This window comes from Salvelinus fontinalis, chromosome 3 (assembly GCF_029448725.1).
Source record: "Salvelinus fontinalis isolate EN_2023a chromosome 3, ASM2944872v1, whole genome shotgun sequence".
In the NCBI taxonomy this organism is placed as follows: Eukaryota; Metazoa; Chordata; class Actinopteri; order Salmoniformes; family Salmonidae; genus Salvelinus; species Salvelinus fontinalis.
The window spans coordinates 22035202-22053849 of record NC_074667.1 but is presented as its reverse complement, the minus strand read 5'-3'; the positions used below and the strand labels follow the sequence as shown (position 1 = coordinate 22053849).

Here is an 18648-nt window from a genome sequence, read left to right as displayed (position 1 = left end):
AAATGTCTTGAGTCAAAAAGTATGCAAGCCTAAATAAGTTCAGTAGTAAAGTTTTGGAAGTCCGGGGGGCAGGAAGGGTAAAGGGGGAGCAGGTACCTTTTCTAGTGGTGGTTATTCATCAGCCTGATGGTCTGGGGGTAGAAGCTGTTAGCTAGTCTGACAGTTTTTGCCATGATGCTCCGATACTGCCTGCGCATGAGTGGAAGCGGGGAGAACAATCCGTGGCTCGGGTGGCTGAGGTCCTTGATCTTCTTGGCCTTCCTGCGACACCGGGTGTTGTAGGTGTTCTGAAAGGCAGGCAGTGTGCACCCAATGATACGTTTGGCTGAGCATACCACCCTCTGTAGATCCTTGCGGTCAGCGGCGGGGGAGTTGCCATACCAGGCTGTGATGCAGCCCGACAGTATGCTCTCGATGGTGCTCCTGCAGAACACGGTGAGGACCCTCGGAGACAGGACAAATTTCTTCAGCCTCCTTCTTCTCCACGGTGTCCGTGTAATTTGACCATTTCCGAGGAACTTGAACGTTTTTACCGTCTCCTCGTTGATGATAAGGGCATGCCCAGCATGGTTCCTCCTGATGTCCCCAATCAGCTCCATTGTTTTGCTGACATTGAGGGAGAGGTTGTTTACCTGGCATCACGCCGTCAGAGTGCTTACATCCTCTGTAGGCCGTCTCGTTGTTGGTAATCAGGCCTACTACTGTCGTGTCTTCAGCGAACTTGATGATGGAGTTGGAACTGTGTGAGGCCATGCAGTCATGGGCATACAGGAAGAACAGGAGTGGACTGAAGACGCACCCTTTTGGGGCGCCCATGTTGAGGACAAAGGAGGTTGCTGGCACCTTAATTGGAGAGAACGAGCTCGTGGTTATGACTGGAGGGGAATCAGTGGAATGGTATGAAATACACATGGTTTCCAGGTGTTTGATGCCATTCCATTAGCTCCTTCCCGGCCATTATAATGATAAGTTCTCCCCTCAGCAGCCTCCACTGGTTGTGGATCAGTGTGGAGGAGGTAATGTTGGCTACCTTCACCACATGTGGATGGCCCGTCAGGAAGTCCAGGACCCAGTTGCATAGGGAGGAGTTCAGTCCTAGGGCCGGGAACTTTGTGGTGAGCTTAGTGGGCAATATGTTATTTAAGACCGTGCTGTAGTCAATGAACAGAATCCTCACATATGCATTCCTTTTGTCCATGTGGGTGAGGGCAGTGTGCAGTGCAATAGCGACTGCTTCGTCCGTGGATCTGTCAGGTGGAAGTGATGAGATGTGCCTGGTTTTCTCCAGACATAGCACTTTGCATTCAGGCCAAAGAGTCACATTTTTGTCTCGTTCAGACCACAGAATCTTTTGCCTTATGATCTCAGAGTCTTAGGAGTGGCTTCCGTCTGACCATTCTCCCATAAAGCCCAGATTGGTAAAGTGCTGTAAAGACTGCTGTCCTTCTGGCAGGTTCTCCTATCTCAGCCAAGGAACTCTATAGGTCCTTCTTGCCCCGTTGCTCAGTTTGCAGAGTCTGGGTAGTTCCATACTTTTTTTGCTTGATTTTGTACACCTGTCAGTGTTTGGATGAAATGCTCCAATGCACTAATTTGAAGTGGTGTCCACATACTTTTTCAGCCACACCCGTTGCTGACACATGTATAAAATTGAGCACACAGCCATACAATCTCCATAGACAAACATTGGCAGTAGAATGGCTTTACTGAAGAGCCCAGTGACTTTCAACGTGGCACCGTCATAGGATGCCACCTTTCCAACAAGTCAGTTTGTCAAATTCCTGCCTTGCTATAGCTGCCCCGGTCAACTGTAAGTGCTGTTGTTGTGAATTGGAAACGTCTAGGAGTAACAACGGTTCAGCCGCGAAGTGGTAGGGCACACAAACTCACAGAACGGGACCGGCGAGTGCTGAGGCGTGCAGCAGCATGATTCTGCCACCACCATGCTTCTCCGTAGGGATGGTGACAGGTTTTCTCCAGACATGACACTTGGTATTCAACCCAAAGAGTTCAATTTTGGTTTCATCAGACCAGAGAATCTTGTTTCTCATGGTCTGAGAGTCTTTAGGTGCCTTTTGGCAAACTCCAAACGGGCTGTCATGTGCCTTTTACTGAGAGGCTTCTGTCTGGCCACTCTACCATAAAGGCCTGATTGGTGGAGTGCTGCAGAGATGGTTGTCCTTCTGGAAGGTTCTCCCATCCCCACAGATGAACTCTAGAGCTCTGTCAGAGTGACCATCTGGTTCTTGGTCACCTCCCTGACCAAGGCCCTTCTCCCCCGATCGCTCAGTTTGGCCGGGCGGCCAGCTCTAGGAAGAGTCTTGGTGGTTCCAAACTTCTTCCATTTAAGAATGATGGAGGCCACTGTGTTTTTGGAGACCTTCAATGATGCAGAAATGTTTTGATACCTTTCCCCAGTTCTGTGCCTCAACATAATCCTGTCCCGGCGCTCTACAGACAATTCCTTCGACCTCATGGCTTGGTTTTTGCTCTGATATACACTGTCAACTGTGGGACCTTATATAGACAGGTGCCTTTCCAAATCATGTCCAATCAATTGAATTTACCACAGGTGGACTCCAATTAAGTTGCAGAAACATCTCAAGGATGATCAATGGAAACAGGATGCAGCTGAGCTCAATTTCGAGTCTCATAGCTAATGGTCTGAATACTAATGTAAAAAAGGTATTTCTACAAACATGTTTTTGCTTTGTCATAATGGGGTATTGTGTGTAGATTGCTGAGGATTATTATTATTTTTTTAATCCATTTTAGAATAAGGCTGTAAAGTAATTATAAATTGATTGGATACTTTCCCGAAGGCACTGTACATGTGCAGTCAAAACCATTTCCCCCTGTTCACATCAGTCCTACTAAAGGAGGTTGACTCAAAACAATTCTCCTTCTGTTTTCACAGATTTTGCAGTGTCCAGGGTAAGTTCAATTGTTATTATGGCTTTTTGTGTGCCTTGTTGTGTGTTGTGGTTGTAAGGTATCTGTGTTGTGTGCTTGTGCGCCGGCGTGTGTGTGATGTGTACTAGTGATGAGCAGGTTGACTCATAACCCGCAGTCCTCTCGGTTATATCCGCGGGGAGGCGAGGTTTAGGGTCATATTGTGTGGGTGGGTGGGTGGCGGGCAGGTTTGATAAATAGAAAACAATACGTTAAAAAAATGCATGCATTCATATCATAAGGCTACATTGAGGTTTTTCTTTCATTATTGTTGGCTAACTGGCATTAGTGCGTAACACTAATAGACTGACAAGAATAGACTGACGAGTTTCAGAAGAAAGTTCTTTGTTTCTGGCCATTTTGAGCCTGTAATCGAACCAACAAATGCTGATACTCCAGATACTCGACTAGTCTACAGAAGACCAGTTTTATTGCTTCTTTAATCTGAACAACAGTTTTCAGCTGTGCTAACATAATTGCAAAAGGGTTTTCTATTGATCAATTATCCTTTTAAAATTACTAACTTGGATTAGCTAACACAACGTGCCATTGGAACACAGGAGTGATGGTTTCTGATAATGGGCCTCTCTACGCCTATTTAGATATTCCATAAAGAATCTTCCGTTTCCAGCTACAAAAGTCATTTACAACATTAACAATGTCTACACTGGATTTCTGATCAATTTGATGTTATTTTAATGAACAAAAAATGTGCTTTTCTTTCAAAAACAAGGACATTTCTAGGTGACCCCAAACTTTTGAACGGTAGTGTAGATCCCGTTATCTTAATCAGCATCATAAAATCGGATAGAATTTCAACCACATAAAATATGCATCCAAGCCGAACTGAAATCTTATCAGAAACATGTTAGGTTGTTTCAGGCGCATTTAATTTCCTTAGAACCGGTCAAACTGATTTGAAAATTAGAATATTTTGCACCTTTTTCCCCCGGCCCTGAACGTCTTTGTTGGCGTGAGAAGCAGAGATCACAGAGAACTTTACTGACGTCAACTAGATTGAAGCATTCATTCTATCGATTTATGACATTTTTCTGGTGAGGGTTTATATAGTCTTCGAGGGCAACATACAGTTGAAGTCGGAAGTTTACATACACTTAGGTTGGAGTCATTAAAACTCGTTTTTCAACCACTCCACAAATTTCTTGTTAACAAACTATAGTTTTGGCAAGTCCGTTAGGACATCTACTTTGTGCATGACACAAGTAATTTTTCCAACGATTGTTTACAGGCAGATTGTTTCACAATTCCAGTGGGTCAGAAGTTTACATACACTAAGTTGACTGTGTCTTTAAACAGCTTGGAAAATTCCATAAAATGATGTCATGGCTTTAGAAGCTTCTGATAGGCTAATTGACATAATTTGAGTCAATTGGAGGTGTACCTATGGATGCATTTCTATGCCACCTTCAAAGTCTTTGCTTGACATCATGGGAAAATCAAAATAAATCAGCCAAGACCTCAGGAAAAAATTGTAGACCTCCACAAGTCTGGTTCATCCTTGGGAGCAAATTCCAAATGGCTAAAGGTACCACATTCATCTGTACAAACAATAAAACTATAGTAGGCCAGTATAAACACCATGGGACCACGCAGCCTTCAATACCGCCCAGGAAGGAGACGCGTTCTGTCTCCTAGAGATTAACGTACTTTGGTGTGAAAAGTGCAAATCAATCCCAGAACAACTGCAAAGAACCTTGTGAAGATGCTGGAGGAAACAGGTACAAAAGTATCTATATCCACAGTAAAGCGAGTCCTATATCGACATAACTTGAAAGGCCGCTCAGCAAGGAAGAAGCCACTGCTCCAAAACCGCCATTAAAAAAAGCCAGACTACGGTTTGCAACTGCACATGGGGACAAAGATCGCACTTTTGGAGAAATGTACTCTGATCTGATGAAACAAAAATAGAACTGTTTGGCCATAATGACCATCTTTATGTTTGGAGGAAAAAGGAGGAGGCTTGCGAGCCGAAGAATACCATCCCAACCATGAAGCACGGGGGTGGCAGCATCATGTTGTGGGAATGCTTTGCTGTAGGATGGACTGGTGCACTTCACAAAATAGATATATTGAAGCAACATCTCAAGACATCAGTCAGGAAGTTAAAGCTTGGTCGCAAATGGGTCTTCCAAATGGACAATGACCCCAAGCATACTTCCAAAGATGTGGCAAAATGGCTTAAGGACAACAAAGTCAAGGTATTGGAGTGGCCATCACAAAGCCCTTACCTCAATCCTATAGACAATTTGTGGGCAGAACTGAAAAGGTGTGTGCGAGCAAGGAGGCCTACAAACCTGACTCAGTTACACCAGCTCTGTCAGGAGAAATGGGCCAAAATTCACCCAACTTATTGTGGGAAGCTTGTGGTAGGATGCCCGAAACGTTTGACCCAAGTTAAACAATTTAAAGGCAATGCTACCAAATACTAATTGAGTGTATGTAAACTTCTGACCCACTGGGAATGTGATGAAATAAATAAAAGCTGTAATAAATCATTCTCTCTGCTATTATTTTGTCATTTGACATTCTTAAAATAAAGTGGTGATCCTAACTGACCAAAGACAGGGAATTCTTACTAGGATTAATTGTCAGGAATTGTGAAAAACTGAATTTAAATGTAGTTGGCTAAGGTGTATGTAAACTTCTGACTTCAACTGTATAATGTCTGAAGAGAAGCTGCATGTATCTAGTTATAGACAAGTTGACCTGAAAATAGCTGACCAAAGTCTCGGAAATGATAAGCAGAAACATATCTAAATCAGGCAACAACAAAAAATCCTGCACTCCCTTTCAAAAAATCCTTCTGCCGTCTCTGACTGTATCCTACAGTGCATTGTCTCAGATTTTCCCTTTATCACATATAAAGTGGTTGCGGATGGGTTATTAGCAATTGCAGGCGGGTGCAAGTGAACAAAAAGCTGATCCGTGCACTACTAGTTTGTACCAGTGGAGGCTGGGAGGGAGGAGCTATAGGAGGACTCTTTGTAATGTATGGAATGGAAGGGAGTCAAACATGTGGTTTCCATATGCTTGATGTGTCTGATACCGTTCCATTGATTCCATTCCAGCCATTACAATGTTCCTCCCATCAGCCTCTGATGTTTACAGTGACCTCTGCTGTCCAGGTGGGTTAGCGAGTAGAGTAGAACCACCCCCTCACCCCCACCCCCGCGTCAGCCTGGGTGCGTGTGTTACTGCCTCCGCTAACGCAACCTGGTGTTATGTCGGTTGTCTTACCCCTCAGCATTCCACTCGTTCCTGTGAGATGGTCACATGCGCATGCCTCGCTAAGTGATATTCCACAGTGATTTCAATCCTCTCTCATCCCAGCTGGGGGGGACAGGGGAGTGGAGAGAGGGGGGGAAGGCGGGGGAGGGAAGCGAGGTTAGTGGAAACAAAGGTGGTAGCATGTTGTATTAAAATATCCTGGGGCAGAATGCACTCCCACAGGAGCGAGGCATACCGCGAGTGGAGAGGAGCCGTCAAGTCGAGTAACTCATATCACTGAGCCTCTGTCTGCAGGAGAAGCTACAGGACCTGGGGCTAGTGTGTAGCCACTCTGATTCAGATCTGGGAAGAGAAAGAGGGGGAGAGAAAGGGAGCAGAGGAAAATGCTAGCCTAATTACGAGTGGAGCGGTCTTTAAAAAAAAAAAAATGTGTTCTCACAAACACAAATATGACGTGAGCTGTGAGCACCAGCACTGTGGCCCATGAAAAAGGAATTGTTAAAAGTACTAGTAGTGATGCTTAAGGGGAGAAACATGTCCACCTCTTTCTATTCCACAGAAAAGAAGCCGCCGCAATAACTTTGAATGTGCTGGGGGGGGGGGGGGGAATTCTGCTTATGTCTTAAATGTCTCGCAATGAAAAGGAATCGTACCTTGAATATGTGAATATTTAATGTCAGGGGTATTTTAAGAACCGTTTTCAGCATTTTAAGTGTCTGTTCACTTGTTCTGGAAAAAGGCTCATTCTTGGTTAAGGAGGAGGAGGAGGGAAGGTTATCATTGTTCAAGGAGAGATAATAACCTCAAAGTAGAGTCGTCGATTAGAGGAGTGCAGAAATGAACTCCTTGTCCACAGTAGATTGAGTGTCTACCTTGAAAACGCTGATTTATAGCTTCAATCAATAGAAATGGTCCAAATTGAACCCTGAGGCCTTTTTATTTGCACATAGGAGACAACTGTGCTCATCGGGTGGCGAAAGTAATGACCGAGTCAGCATACAATATGGATAGAGCCGGAGGGCTGATATTTAATATACAGTAAGTAGTAAGCTGATGACACTGCTCTACAAAGACACTCCGGAGGTCATTTTTAATGCAATATCCAGAATTTTGGTCAGCAGTACGGTATCCATATTAAGAAGTCGTGAGTTTTGTCTGAGAACTGATGACTTCCCAATATGGATGCCGGACAGCACACCTAAAGGTTAATTGTCACTCTGGCTGCAGTAAAAAAAAATCGAAATGATCATTTCGAGGCTACAGAGGTAGGCTAGGTTTTCCCAATGAATCATCCAATAAAATCTAAATAAGGTCAATTAGGCACTGGTTGGCTATGTTTCTGCGTTTTTATTAGATTCTGAACCTCTTCACTATAATAATTTACAAAAAATATGTACATTTTCTTTGTTTATTTAGTGCTATAAATTGTAGTGATGTGACATAAGTAATTGGGTGTGGTAGACAATAGCAGTACCTATTGTCATGACGATGCACAGGGATAACGCTACGTTCCTCCCCTCCAGCATCTCCACCTTGGCTCCACCCTCAGGATGGACGGAGTAAGACCAATCAGCTTCTCCCATTCAATCATGGGGGAATATGACCTTGTCAATCAACCAATGTGCATGTATCTTACCCTAGCATTCACCTGGAACCTGTTTGTAGCTGTTTTGGATGTCTTGATGTGACTGCTTCTGTTTGTAATAAGTAGTACTGGTGTTTTGTGCACTCCATCCCTCAACCTCTCCTCATATTTCCTGTGCGTGATGCTCCCATATTAAAGGCATCAATTAGCTTATCAAAAATAAGTCAGCAAAATAGACATCTAGATATCACTATGTTCATATTCTCTTCTTGATAGAGACAGGTGATGTCATTTTTTATGACCACATCAGACATCTTGACATTGTTCTCTTGATATTTTCTCTAACCTGCTACAGACAAGTTGATACTTTTCTCAGTGAATCCGCATTTTTGATAATACAATAATTAATCAATATAGTTTTTCACAGAGCACAGGTCAGACACCAACTGAAAACAAAATGGCCGACATGTCCCAAACTATTGTAGTTCATGTGCTCATAAAGCCTGTCTTTGGAAGGCACTTAGAGATCTCCCCATACTATCGGGGGGAAGAACTCATGCACCGGGCAAGCAGACCAACCTATGTGTAGAGAGAGGGGTGAAGAGAGCGGGGCAGCTGGAGTTGGGGGTGAGGTGAAATGTAGTGTTCCAGGTGGAGCCTTAGCACTCCCTGGTATGTTTCCAAAGTGGGGGAGGAATGCGATGACTTAATTCAGTCTGCGCCGAAGACGTCCTGGCCCCCAGTCAAATGTGACACCTGCTTGGGTGGCGGAGGTAGAGCGGGACTCTGAAAAAGATGAATAACACTGTAATCCCTTTTCTCCTCCATCCACCTATTCATCCACAGCCCCCGCCCCTGATTGATTCACTTTTGGCGTAATCTGATTTTCATTAAATTGGCTTGCATGGATGATGAGTCATCCTGGCAAAGTGCTACAGCTATTATTATCCTCACCAGGCACGCTGAGTCGCAAACAGGAAGTTAAAGTAGTCTCAGGTCCAAGCGGACTAACGATGTGGGGTTAGGGCAGGATGTGACACGCTATGTGGTTTGACTCGTTACTTTGAAAGTCCTCGTGAGGCAACGTAGCCGTTTTGTACGGAGCGTTAATGGCCGCTGTGCTTGAACACGTCAGCTGGATTTCTTGTGTATTCTGCAAAGCGTCAAGGACAAAACAAGTCGAGCACATGCACATTTTGTTTATGCAGACACTATTTTTAAAACCAGGCAAAAAGACAATAATAACTTGTAAACAAGGAGAGCAGCTGTACGTTCTGAGGCACATCCAAGTTTTGTTATGTGCTGTAGCGCAGTTACTGTGGTTATCACGGTCTCAACGCTGAGTCCCATTCAATATAAATATATATATATATATATATATATATATATATATATATATCAAACATAATGAAAAGTTATATACAAGATGGTCCCATACAAAAACATAATGAAATATTGTTTTTAGGGATTTGGTCTGAAATGTCAGAGAAAATGTCATCGGTGACCTTTAAACAGTATTGCGTTTGTATGCTTTTTTGTTTCTTTCATATTCCACACCTCGGTTACTGACAGTGACTCATGTTTCATGCCCCTTGTGTTGCTCCTTTCTCATCCACAATGACATACCATATCCGTTGGATAAAATGAAAATGATTTCACAGGATTATGCAAAATTATGATAATAGCCACTAGAGGAATCAAGTCATTTGTTTTCTGTTAATCCGCTACTCGTGGCCACCCCCCTGCTTTGGTTGTGTGCTCGGTTATTAGTGTTACTCTCCGCCCCAGCACCTTTTGTTATTGCTTGTTTCACCATGGTGCTGGGATGGACAGTAATACTAATAACTGAGCACACAACACAAGCAGGGGAGTGGATCCCTGACTCAAGAATAAAATCGGGCATGAATGATCCAAAACCCATTATGTGAACCTTTGTGTCACTCCCCTTATTCCAGACCAGATCCGTCCATGCTACTTCCTTGTTCTTCTCCCATTCTCTCTTTCCCCCATGTGTTGCCTTACAGTCTGGAGTCCTCTTACCTTTTTATCTTTTCCTTTTTTTTCACAGATTGAAATCCGGGAGACCAAAGATCCACGATACGGAGTCCAACGGTTTCACTGATCACACCCCCCACCCCCCCAACAGTTTCAGACCCTCCTCTTCATCTCCTCTGCTCATTCGCCCCCAAAGACCATAGCTCTTCAGGTCTAACCACTGGTCTCAGAGTGGAGCTGTTTGTAAAATAGAACTGAAATGGAAGATATTCAAAAAGAGAAACAATTTGAAGAGGAATATGATAAAAAGGAATAATATGATCAGCTTTATAAAACTCTGGGAAACAAATTTATGATATACAGTATTAAGTAATTATCACATAATATTACTATAACAAAGGTAATGAAGTTAATGATGATGCTTGCGGCAGACATATTCTATGAAAATCTACATATTTTTTATTCCGAATGGAAAATGAGTCATTTCCAGCTTTAAAAATAACCATTTAAGAAGTGCATTTGTACAAGTGGGTGCTACTTCTGAGATATCTAATAAAAGAAGACAGAAAAAGGAAGAAAAAAACACAAACAAGAATTTTGTACAGCGACAGTAATTTTGAAGACCATCTTTTTTTCGGACAGGTTTTCAACGTCCCCCTTTTTGTACACGAGGTCTGGTCCCAGGAAATGCAAAAGAAAAAGACACGTGTAAATAAGGTGTTTCTATGGAAACAGGGTAAAAATAGCATTTATTACCCCATAATTATCATCCCTTAAAACCCTTCGGAGTAGCAACCCCTTTCTGATTTTCCTTTCTTGGAAAAGACGATGATGGATTATCTGCACCATTTCTTCTCTTCCCGTGTAATTTGATCAACCAACATCCTTGAACCAGAAATGCCAACAGGAGCAACGACAGTGGTAACGATGGACCGAATTAATTGACAGGCATTGAAAAGAAAAGACTTCACTGCTGTCAACTCTTTTTCAATCTACAGAATTTCAATCACAATCCTGCATCTAATTCACACTCTTAGAAAAAAAAAGGGTTCTGATAGAACCAAAAAGGGTTCTATCACTTGCTTCATATATGGCACCTCTAAAAGTTCTATATGGAACCCTTTTATGGGGTTCTTTGATCAGAACCCCAAGGGTTCTTCTTCACTGAAACAAAATTGGTTCCATATAGAACCCTGTATGGTGCCATTTATGAATTATGGCTAATACTAATAAAATGTCCTATTTTTAGCTAACAATATAATTTAATAAACAATAAATAATGGAGAAAAGAATACCAGCATAGTTTTGAGATTTTACTGTCATTATATACGTAGTTTGGAAATATGCACTGGTGGCCAAGGAGGCATCTGTTTGTTTGAATGATGGGCCACGTCAAAATTGGTACCAACTCTAACTAAATTCTGTATGGTACAGTAAGGGTTGTTTCCTAGGTTGGTTCCTGAAAATAAGACAAAAAGGACCAACAAATTGAGTTCATCTTCAGAAATAAGCATGAGTTGATCTGCCAAAATGAAGACAAAATTGTAGAAGAACCACTTACATAGAGTTGTCAGCAGCAGCCGAAAGAGACCCCCTGCTTCTGATAGTTGGGTTACTGCCAGACTGAGTAAAACAGATAGTGTGTTAAAAGTCATGTTATGATTAGCTCAGCTATTGAGTCACCAAGACTTATAAATAATGAGGAATCATTTAGATGCATACCTCCTTTGTCAGCCCACTCACTGCCCATCACATGCATACTACAGAGGTCAGCAACAGTCTTCTAATGGCTTCATGAAACATAGTCCCCTCATCTGACTCTACAGTGAAATACTGAAATAAAATTAACAATTATCTAATAGCCAATGTCAGGCTGGGTCTGTAGCTCTATTTGGCATATTCAATAATAAAAAGTAATGTTTTTTTGTAAGAGTTACTAATAACTGAGCTAATAACTGAGCTAACTAGCTTGTAAAGTGTCTAATTAAACTAGGTTAATTTCTTGTCTAGCTAGCTAGATAACAAATGGTGCTCAAATTCTAATACAACTTTATCTATCTAGCATAGCTAGTTTATCATTTGACTGGTGTCATATTTGAATGAAATAATACACTTTACTTACCTTAATAAATGGAAAAATAACATGCTTATTGGTAGGCTATTTGCAAGTTTAACCACCTTCATGCTGGAATGGCAGTTGGTTTTTGAATCAGAATGGCAGTTAAAATTTGAATAGACCAAAAGGTTCTACATAGAACCCCTTTTTTTTTATCTAAGAGTGTATGGTTTTATTAAAACACATAATTTATTCTTGCTTTTAGCTAGCATTTAGTTTGCAACAGATTTGTATGAACCTTGCTGTTTGTCACTCCGACCTCGGCAACAATGTTGCATAACGAGAATTCGATCTCCCCCCTGCCATAGAGTGTTTAAAAATGTCAGCTAGCCATTTTTCTGACCAGGCGATGGATCTCCCCCAAAATGTGTTGGTGTTAAGTCCTTGGTCTTGACTTGCAAAATCATTTAATTTCTGAGTGTTTTTATATTCCTGAATGATCATTCATACCTTCGATTGGGAAAATGGTGAACTTCACAGTCCCAAACCAGAGAATGAGGAAAACCCTAGTGAAAGTTAAACAACAAGTAAGACAACATGTCTAGCAGTGGTTGCATAACATTAGCTGAACATTTATGTTGCTGTATGAAAGAAAAATGAGAAAGAAAAATCGCAACATAATGGTACAAGCAAAATAGCCTCTGTTTTTCATACGGTCATCTTAATATCATTGTGAAAGCAGGCCAGAGTACCATAAAACTTATATTAAACACAGTCTCAAATAGCTGCCTGTCCCTTTTAATAACTGGGCAGAGTCACACAGCAAATAAATGCCTGTTTCAAATATACCCGGGTCTAAATTAATTGTTTACAATGTTACCATGAATTACTATGAATTGTTTACAAGGCTTCATGTTTGATTTATTTATTAAATAATTCAGTAATGACTCTAAAAAATGATGGCAATCAGTTGTTATCGCCAATAGGAGAAACTGCAAACTTTTGGCTTCTAATTGCTGAGAACTGCTAGCTAACTGGCAAACAAAAAACAGTGAACAGGAGTAAAGACCCCTAGAAATCAGCCAATCGCCCTCTAGTTGCGAAAGTAAGAACTGCCAAAAATGCACACAGTCAATGTGAAGAATAATTATTCTGTCAAGGAATTGAAAAATAATCATTGTTCATGATTTTGATTATTTTTTTTACATTAAATGCTGTAACAGCAGAGAATAAAACAATTAATACAAGTCCAATGATGGCAGTGGCTGCCCATTACAGTGTATCACTCATCATTTATTCACATTACTTTAATAAAATATTTCAGTTGCTGTGTATTTGTTTTAGGCCTATTTGACGACTTTATTTAATTCCAAGTCATTTCATCTCTATAGAGCTGCTGCCTATGCTGTCTGACAAAATCACTATTTTGGTCGTTTCTTCCTCTCGATCACACCACACAGACCAGATAAGTAGGCATACAATGGATTATTGTCATTGTAGTTCATTACCACGTTTTCTGCACTAAACTATGTTGAATAATGGCCTCTTGGATACTACAACTCCCTACTACACCACGCAGTTTGCGCTTGATCTGATTTATCTCTAGCGACTAAATAGAATTCTAATAATTGAACCGACGTTGATCAATAGATTTTGGTTAATCTTTCAACACTATATGTTAGACCCTGACACCTTAGATCCCCAGAGATTTTCTCCTACACTTTTCACAGATCTTCTTACTGTAAGGCTTAGCTGCAGCTCAAATTACATACAGAGAATTGTATGTTGTCCCTGCCCTCGAATCTTAATTCTGCACCAACATCGCACACTGTGGTTGATTTGATTCCATATCTAACCAATGTGAGCTCACCATTTTTGGATCACAGATCCCATTTTTGGATCTCAGATTAAATAAATACAGGACATCCCAGGGTTGTTCTCCAACGGTGAGTAGACGAAGTGTCCCGACATGTCTCGGGTCAATAGAACTGGTGTCATCTTGAGGTCAGGGAGGTTGACCTCTTGTGCTGCAACACCATCGTAATGTCTTGCCTGGCTAGACTAATGGGATGTTGGATGTGGAGCAAAGATAATCAAAGCGGTCTCTTTGCGTGGTGGACACACTCCTCTGTGGTGCTTTTCCAACCCGGCAATGTCCCTATACCTTAAATCCCCCACACTTGAACTTTGAACCTCCAATATAGATGAGGAAATAGAAGTGCGCCTCTTTTGAGATGTAGCAAATAACAGAGGAGAATGAGCTTACGAAGAACAACAAAGGGGAGAGGAGGAGGAACCCAGCAAAATGGCGGCGAAGCCTGACAATCAAACACAGTCCACGTCCTACTGTAGACATCAGGCAGAGACAGGTACTCTTTCTTTGCCCCTCTCCTTAACCCAACACCCCTTCCTCTGGCTCCTGTGGATCAGCCGCTCTAAAATGAGGACTTGTAAATGCAAAAATATGTTTCCTTGGTTGTATTTGAATGAATATCATCAGTGTTTTTTTTCTCCCGGGCCATTGCCAGATTGATCGTTTACGTTTAGCGGGACTCTTTTGAAGGAAAGTGTGTCCTCCTCAGGCCTTTTATCCACCTGAGGGACATGGAGACTAAATACTGGTGTAACAACTGACCACAGAGGGATTTGAACGGGGATATGAAAAGATAGAACAAAAATATATATAATTTGGTGTGCTTAGTATCAGTTTCCTTTCACTTGTTTTCTACATGTTTGTTCTCTTTTCTGGTTATGTTTATAAAGACAATATGACGGGGGGGTACCTCATGGTTGAATACTTGGACCCTTACAAATATTTGGAGAGTTTTATATTTTGCAGAGCGTCTAATATTTTGTACAGTAGGGGTGCCCTCACTAGGCTGTTTTGTTTTGAACAGTACCATGTGGCTCGTCTTTCATTAGGAGTTTCACTGGGCTAGTCTCTTGTAAACCACTCTTGCGCCCCATTGGCATGACAGCAGCAATGACAACATCCTGATGGTTTCCTCAGGACAGAGCTTCCAAAGGGTCACTTTAGTCCATATATTGCACTACTTCTGTCACCCTATTCCCTATGTAGTCCACTACTTTTAAACAGAATCCCTTCTTTTGACTAGGACTCTTGGTCAAAATTAGTTGAGTACATAGGGAATAGGGTAACAAAAGTAGTGCAATACAGTATATAGGGAATAGGATGGCATTTCAGACGCACCCTTTGTATAGCCTTTTCAAAGCAGATTTCTACTCTCATCCCAGCCTCAAATTAAATGTGTATGTAACAACAGAGGAACTTCTGTCTTCTCCATCTTGCAAACAGCCAAGTATATTGAAATTTATTGGGATGGTTCTAATGAGAGACTAATTCATTTTTGTATTATCCCTCTTTGTTTTACTGTGACTTACATCAAATATCTCTGAACCTCTTTATTATAAATCTTTTTTTTTTTTTTTTTTCTTTTTTTTTACAAATCTCTGTATTGGCTACAATGAAACCTGTCAGCAAATTGCCATATCAATTCTTTAACTTGACGATATGATATCTGTTATGATAACTGACACATACATGTACAGTGCATTTGGAAAGTATTCAGACCCCTTCACTTTTTCCACATTTTGTTACGTTACAGCCTTATTCTAAAATGGATTAAGAAAATACAAATCCTCATCAAATCGACACACAATAACCCATAATGACAAAGCGAAAACAGGTTTTTCAAAAAGTTTTCAAATTTATTAAAATAAAAAAACTGAAATACCTTATTTACATAAGTATTCAAACCCTTTGCTATGAGGCTTGAAATTGAGCTCGGATGCATCCTGTTTACATTGATCATACTTGAGGTTATTCTACAACTTGATTGAAGTCCACCTGTGGTAAATTCAACTGATTGGACATGATTTGGAAAGGCATACACCTGTCTATATAAGGTCCCACAGTTGGCAGGGTATGTCAGAGCATAAAGCAAGCCATGAGGCCTGAAGGAATTGTCCGTAGAGCTCCGAGAAAGGATTGTGACGAGGCACAGATCTGGGGGAGAGTACCAAAATGTTTTTCTGCATCATTGAAGGTCCCCAAGAACAGAGTGGCCTCCATCATTCTTAAATGGAAGAAGTTTGGAACCACTAAGACTATTCCTAGAGCTGGCCGCCCGGCCAAACTAAGCAATCGGGGTAGAAGGGCCTTGGTCAGGGAGGTGACCAAGAACCCAATGTTCACTGACAGAGCTCCAGAGTTCCTCTGTGGAGATGGGAGTACTTTCCAGAAGGACAACCATCTTTGCAGCACTTCACCAATTAGGCCTTTATGGTAGAGTGGCCAGACAGAAGCCACTCCTCAGTAAAAGGCACATGAAAGCTTGCATGGAGTTTGCCAAAAGGCACCTAAAGACTCCCAGACCATAAGAAACAAGATTCGCTAGTCTGATGAAACCAAGATCGAACTCTGGCCTGAATGCCAAGTTTCACATCTGGAAGAAACATGGCACCATCCTTACGGGTGAAGCATGTTGGTGACAGCATCATGCTGTGGGTATGTTGTTCAGCGGCAGGGACTAGGAGACTAGTCAGGATCGAGGGAAAGATGAACGGAGCAAAGTATAGAGAGCTCCTTGAGGAAAACCTGGACCTCAGACTGGGGTGACGGTTCACCTTCCAACAGGACAACAACCCTAAGCATACAGCCAAGACAACGCAGGAGTGGCTTCGGGACAAGTCTCTGAATGTCCTTGAGTGGCCCAGCCAGAGCCCGGACTTGAACCCGATCGAACATCTCTGGAGAGACCTGATAATAGCTGTGCAGCGACGCTCCCCATTCAACCTGACAGAGCTTGAGAGGATCTACAGAGAAGAATGGGAGAAACTCCTCAAAGACAGGTGTGCCAAGCTTGTAGTGTCATACCCAAGAAGACTCGAGGCTGTAATCGCTGCCAAAGGTGCTTCAACAATGTACTGAGTAAAGTGTCTGAATACTTATGTAAATGTGGTATTTCCGTTTTGTATTTGTAATTAATTGGCTAACATTTCTAAAAACCTGTTTTTGCTTTGTGTGTGTGTGTGTGTAGAATGATGAGGGGGGGGGAAACAATTTAATTCATTTTAGAATAAGGCTGTAACGTAACAAATTGTAGAAAAAGTCAAGGGGTCTGAATACTTCTGAATGCACTGTATGTTAGTTATATGATCTGTTATTTGACTCACTTTGATATGTTCTACTGAAATGTGCCAAAAATTACATTTAAATTCTATAAATAGTCTTTGTGTCGAGCATCCCTACAGATGAGTCTTATGTCAAACCACACTCCCTGAGATGAGTTTGTGAATTCAATATAAAAGATATGCTGTACCGATTATCAGGTTTCCATCCAAACCTTTTCAGGTGAGTAAAGTACATGTCCAATAAAACATTTCATTACAGGCCTGATGGAAACAGAACATTTTTCAGTCAACTTTCCAAATGTTGACAAAACAAAATACGCTAGACATTTTTTTGTGTAGGTCAAATTCATTATGCGAGAAATGGCGGTGGAAGCGCCATTATGCGCAAATATTGATATCATAACCATTGTATCCAAGTAAAGTCACACAATGATATGTTGTGTGGTCCTCCCACTACAACTTGGGAAAGCATGCAGTTTATTAGGGTACAGGTTTAAATAAATTATTATGAATTTCACAGGGTGGAGAAAGTGCACGGTGATGAGCTTGATGCTCCTTTCCAATAAATATTGAGGGTCTTATTTTGGTGAAATGATGATCGATGCTTGGCTGCCTAGCATTCCTAGGAATTAGCGACTCTTGCATGGTGGAGGAAAATGATGTTTCATATAGAAAGTATGCATCTTTTCCCCGTCTTCTCGCCATTAAATTAAGTTAAATAAATTAAATACTTTATGTAGGAACCGGTCGCAGGGGGACGTGAGCGTATTACCGGCTGTGCACATCAAGCCCAGACGATAGTGGAGATCCATAAGGCCCACTGGCGGCTGCCAAGGCTAGGTAGTCACATGCACTGTCAATTTTACTTAAGAATCTGTTTTTCTTTTTGTTCTTTCTCTGATCAAAATGTGCCAAAACAAAACTGAAATTGTGGAATACTTTGTATGTGCATTACCTGTTGAATGCTTTTCCTTTAAAACTTTTTTTTTGTTGCTTTGCTATCGTAATGTTATTTTCGATTGTAATGAGATGAAGTGATGTCTCTCGATGTTATGAAAATGGAATGTTTATGCAAGATTGTGCAGCAGGAGAGTCCACCGTGACAGATATTGTCACACACCACTTTAACATTGTTAGTGTTGTTGTTTTAAAGGAAAAAAAATGAAATAAATCAATTGAATATCATGCTTTCCATTATTTCATATTATGGTTGAGACACTAACTATCTGGAAAAACTAACAATAATGTATTCAGCCAAAGCGAACTATAACACCATCTAGTAGCATTTAAAGTTAAATAATTCTGTATCCGACAGCTACTGTAACTTCATTTTGTATTTATTCCCGAGTGCCTCTGCTATGACATTTTCAAGTTCTTTGAGATTTGTTTGGGATACCTACTGTAGTTGTTACTGCCAGAACCAGACCCTGACGCACATGGTTTTTACTTAGTTTTCAAGCTAAAATGATGTTACTGTATTTATTTGGGGAAGAATCTATGAATAATCTATGAAGACAAGCTGGCTCAGCCTGGCTGACAACTCTACTACACCGTCTTAAACGGCCTTTCTGCGTAGTCAACCTGGAACAACATTTTATATCCTATGAATTATTCACCACTTACAACAGCTACCACTGCTTAAAACGGTCGGATGTCT

General features: G+C 41.3%; 1 protein-coding gene across 2 annotated transcripts in view; it reads left to right on the top strand.

Annotated features, from left to right (window-relative positions):
- LOC129841077 (LHFPL tetraspan subfamily member 4 protein-like) overlaps positions 1-18176 on the top strand; it is a 63245-nt gene extending 45069 nt beyond the window's left edge. Inside the window, exons 3-4 of one of the 2 annotated variants that reach the window (XM_055909187.1) lie at positions 2918-2934; positions 9855-18176. In XM_055909187.1, coding sequence (XP_055765162.1) covers positions 2918-2934; positions 9855-9908 — 71 coding nt within the window. In that variant the 3' untranslated portion in view covers positions 9909-18176. Of the gene's footprint in view, positions 1-2917; positions 3088-9854 lie in introns of those variants that run through there. The other variant, XM_055909185.1, reaches the window with a different exon arrangement.
- The last annotated feature ends 472 nt before the right edge of the window (positions 18177-18648 follow it).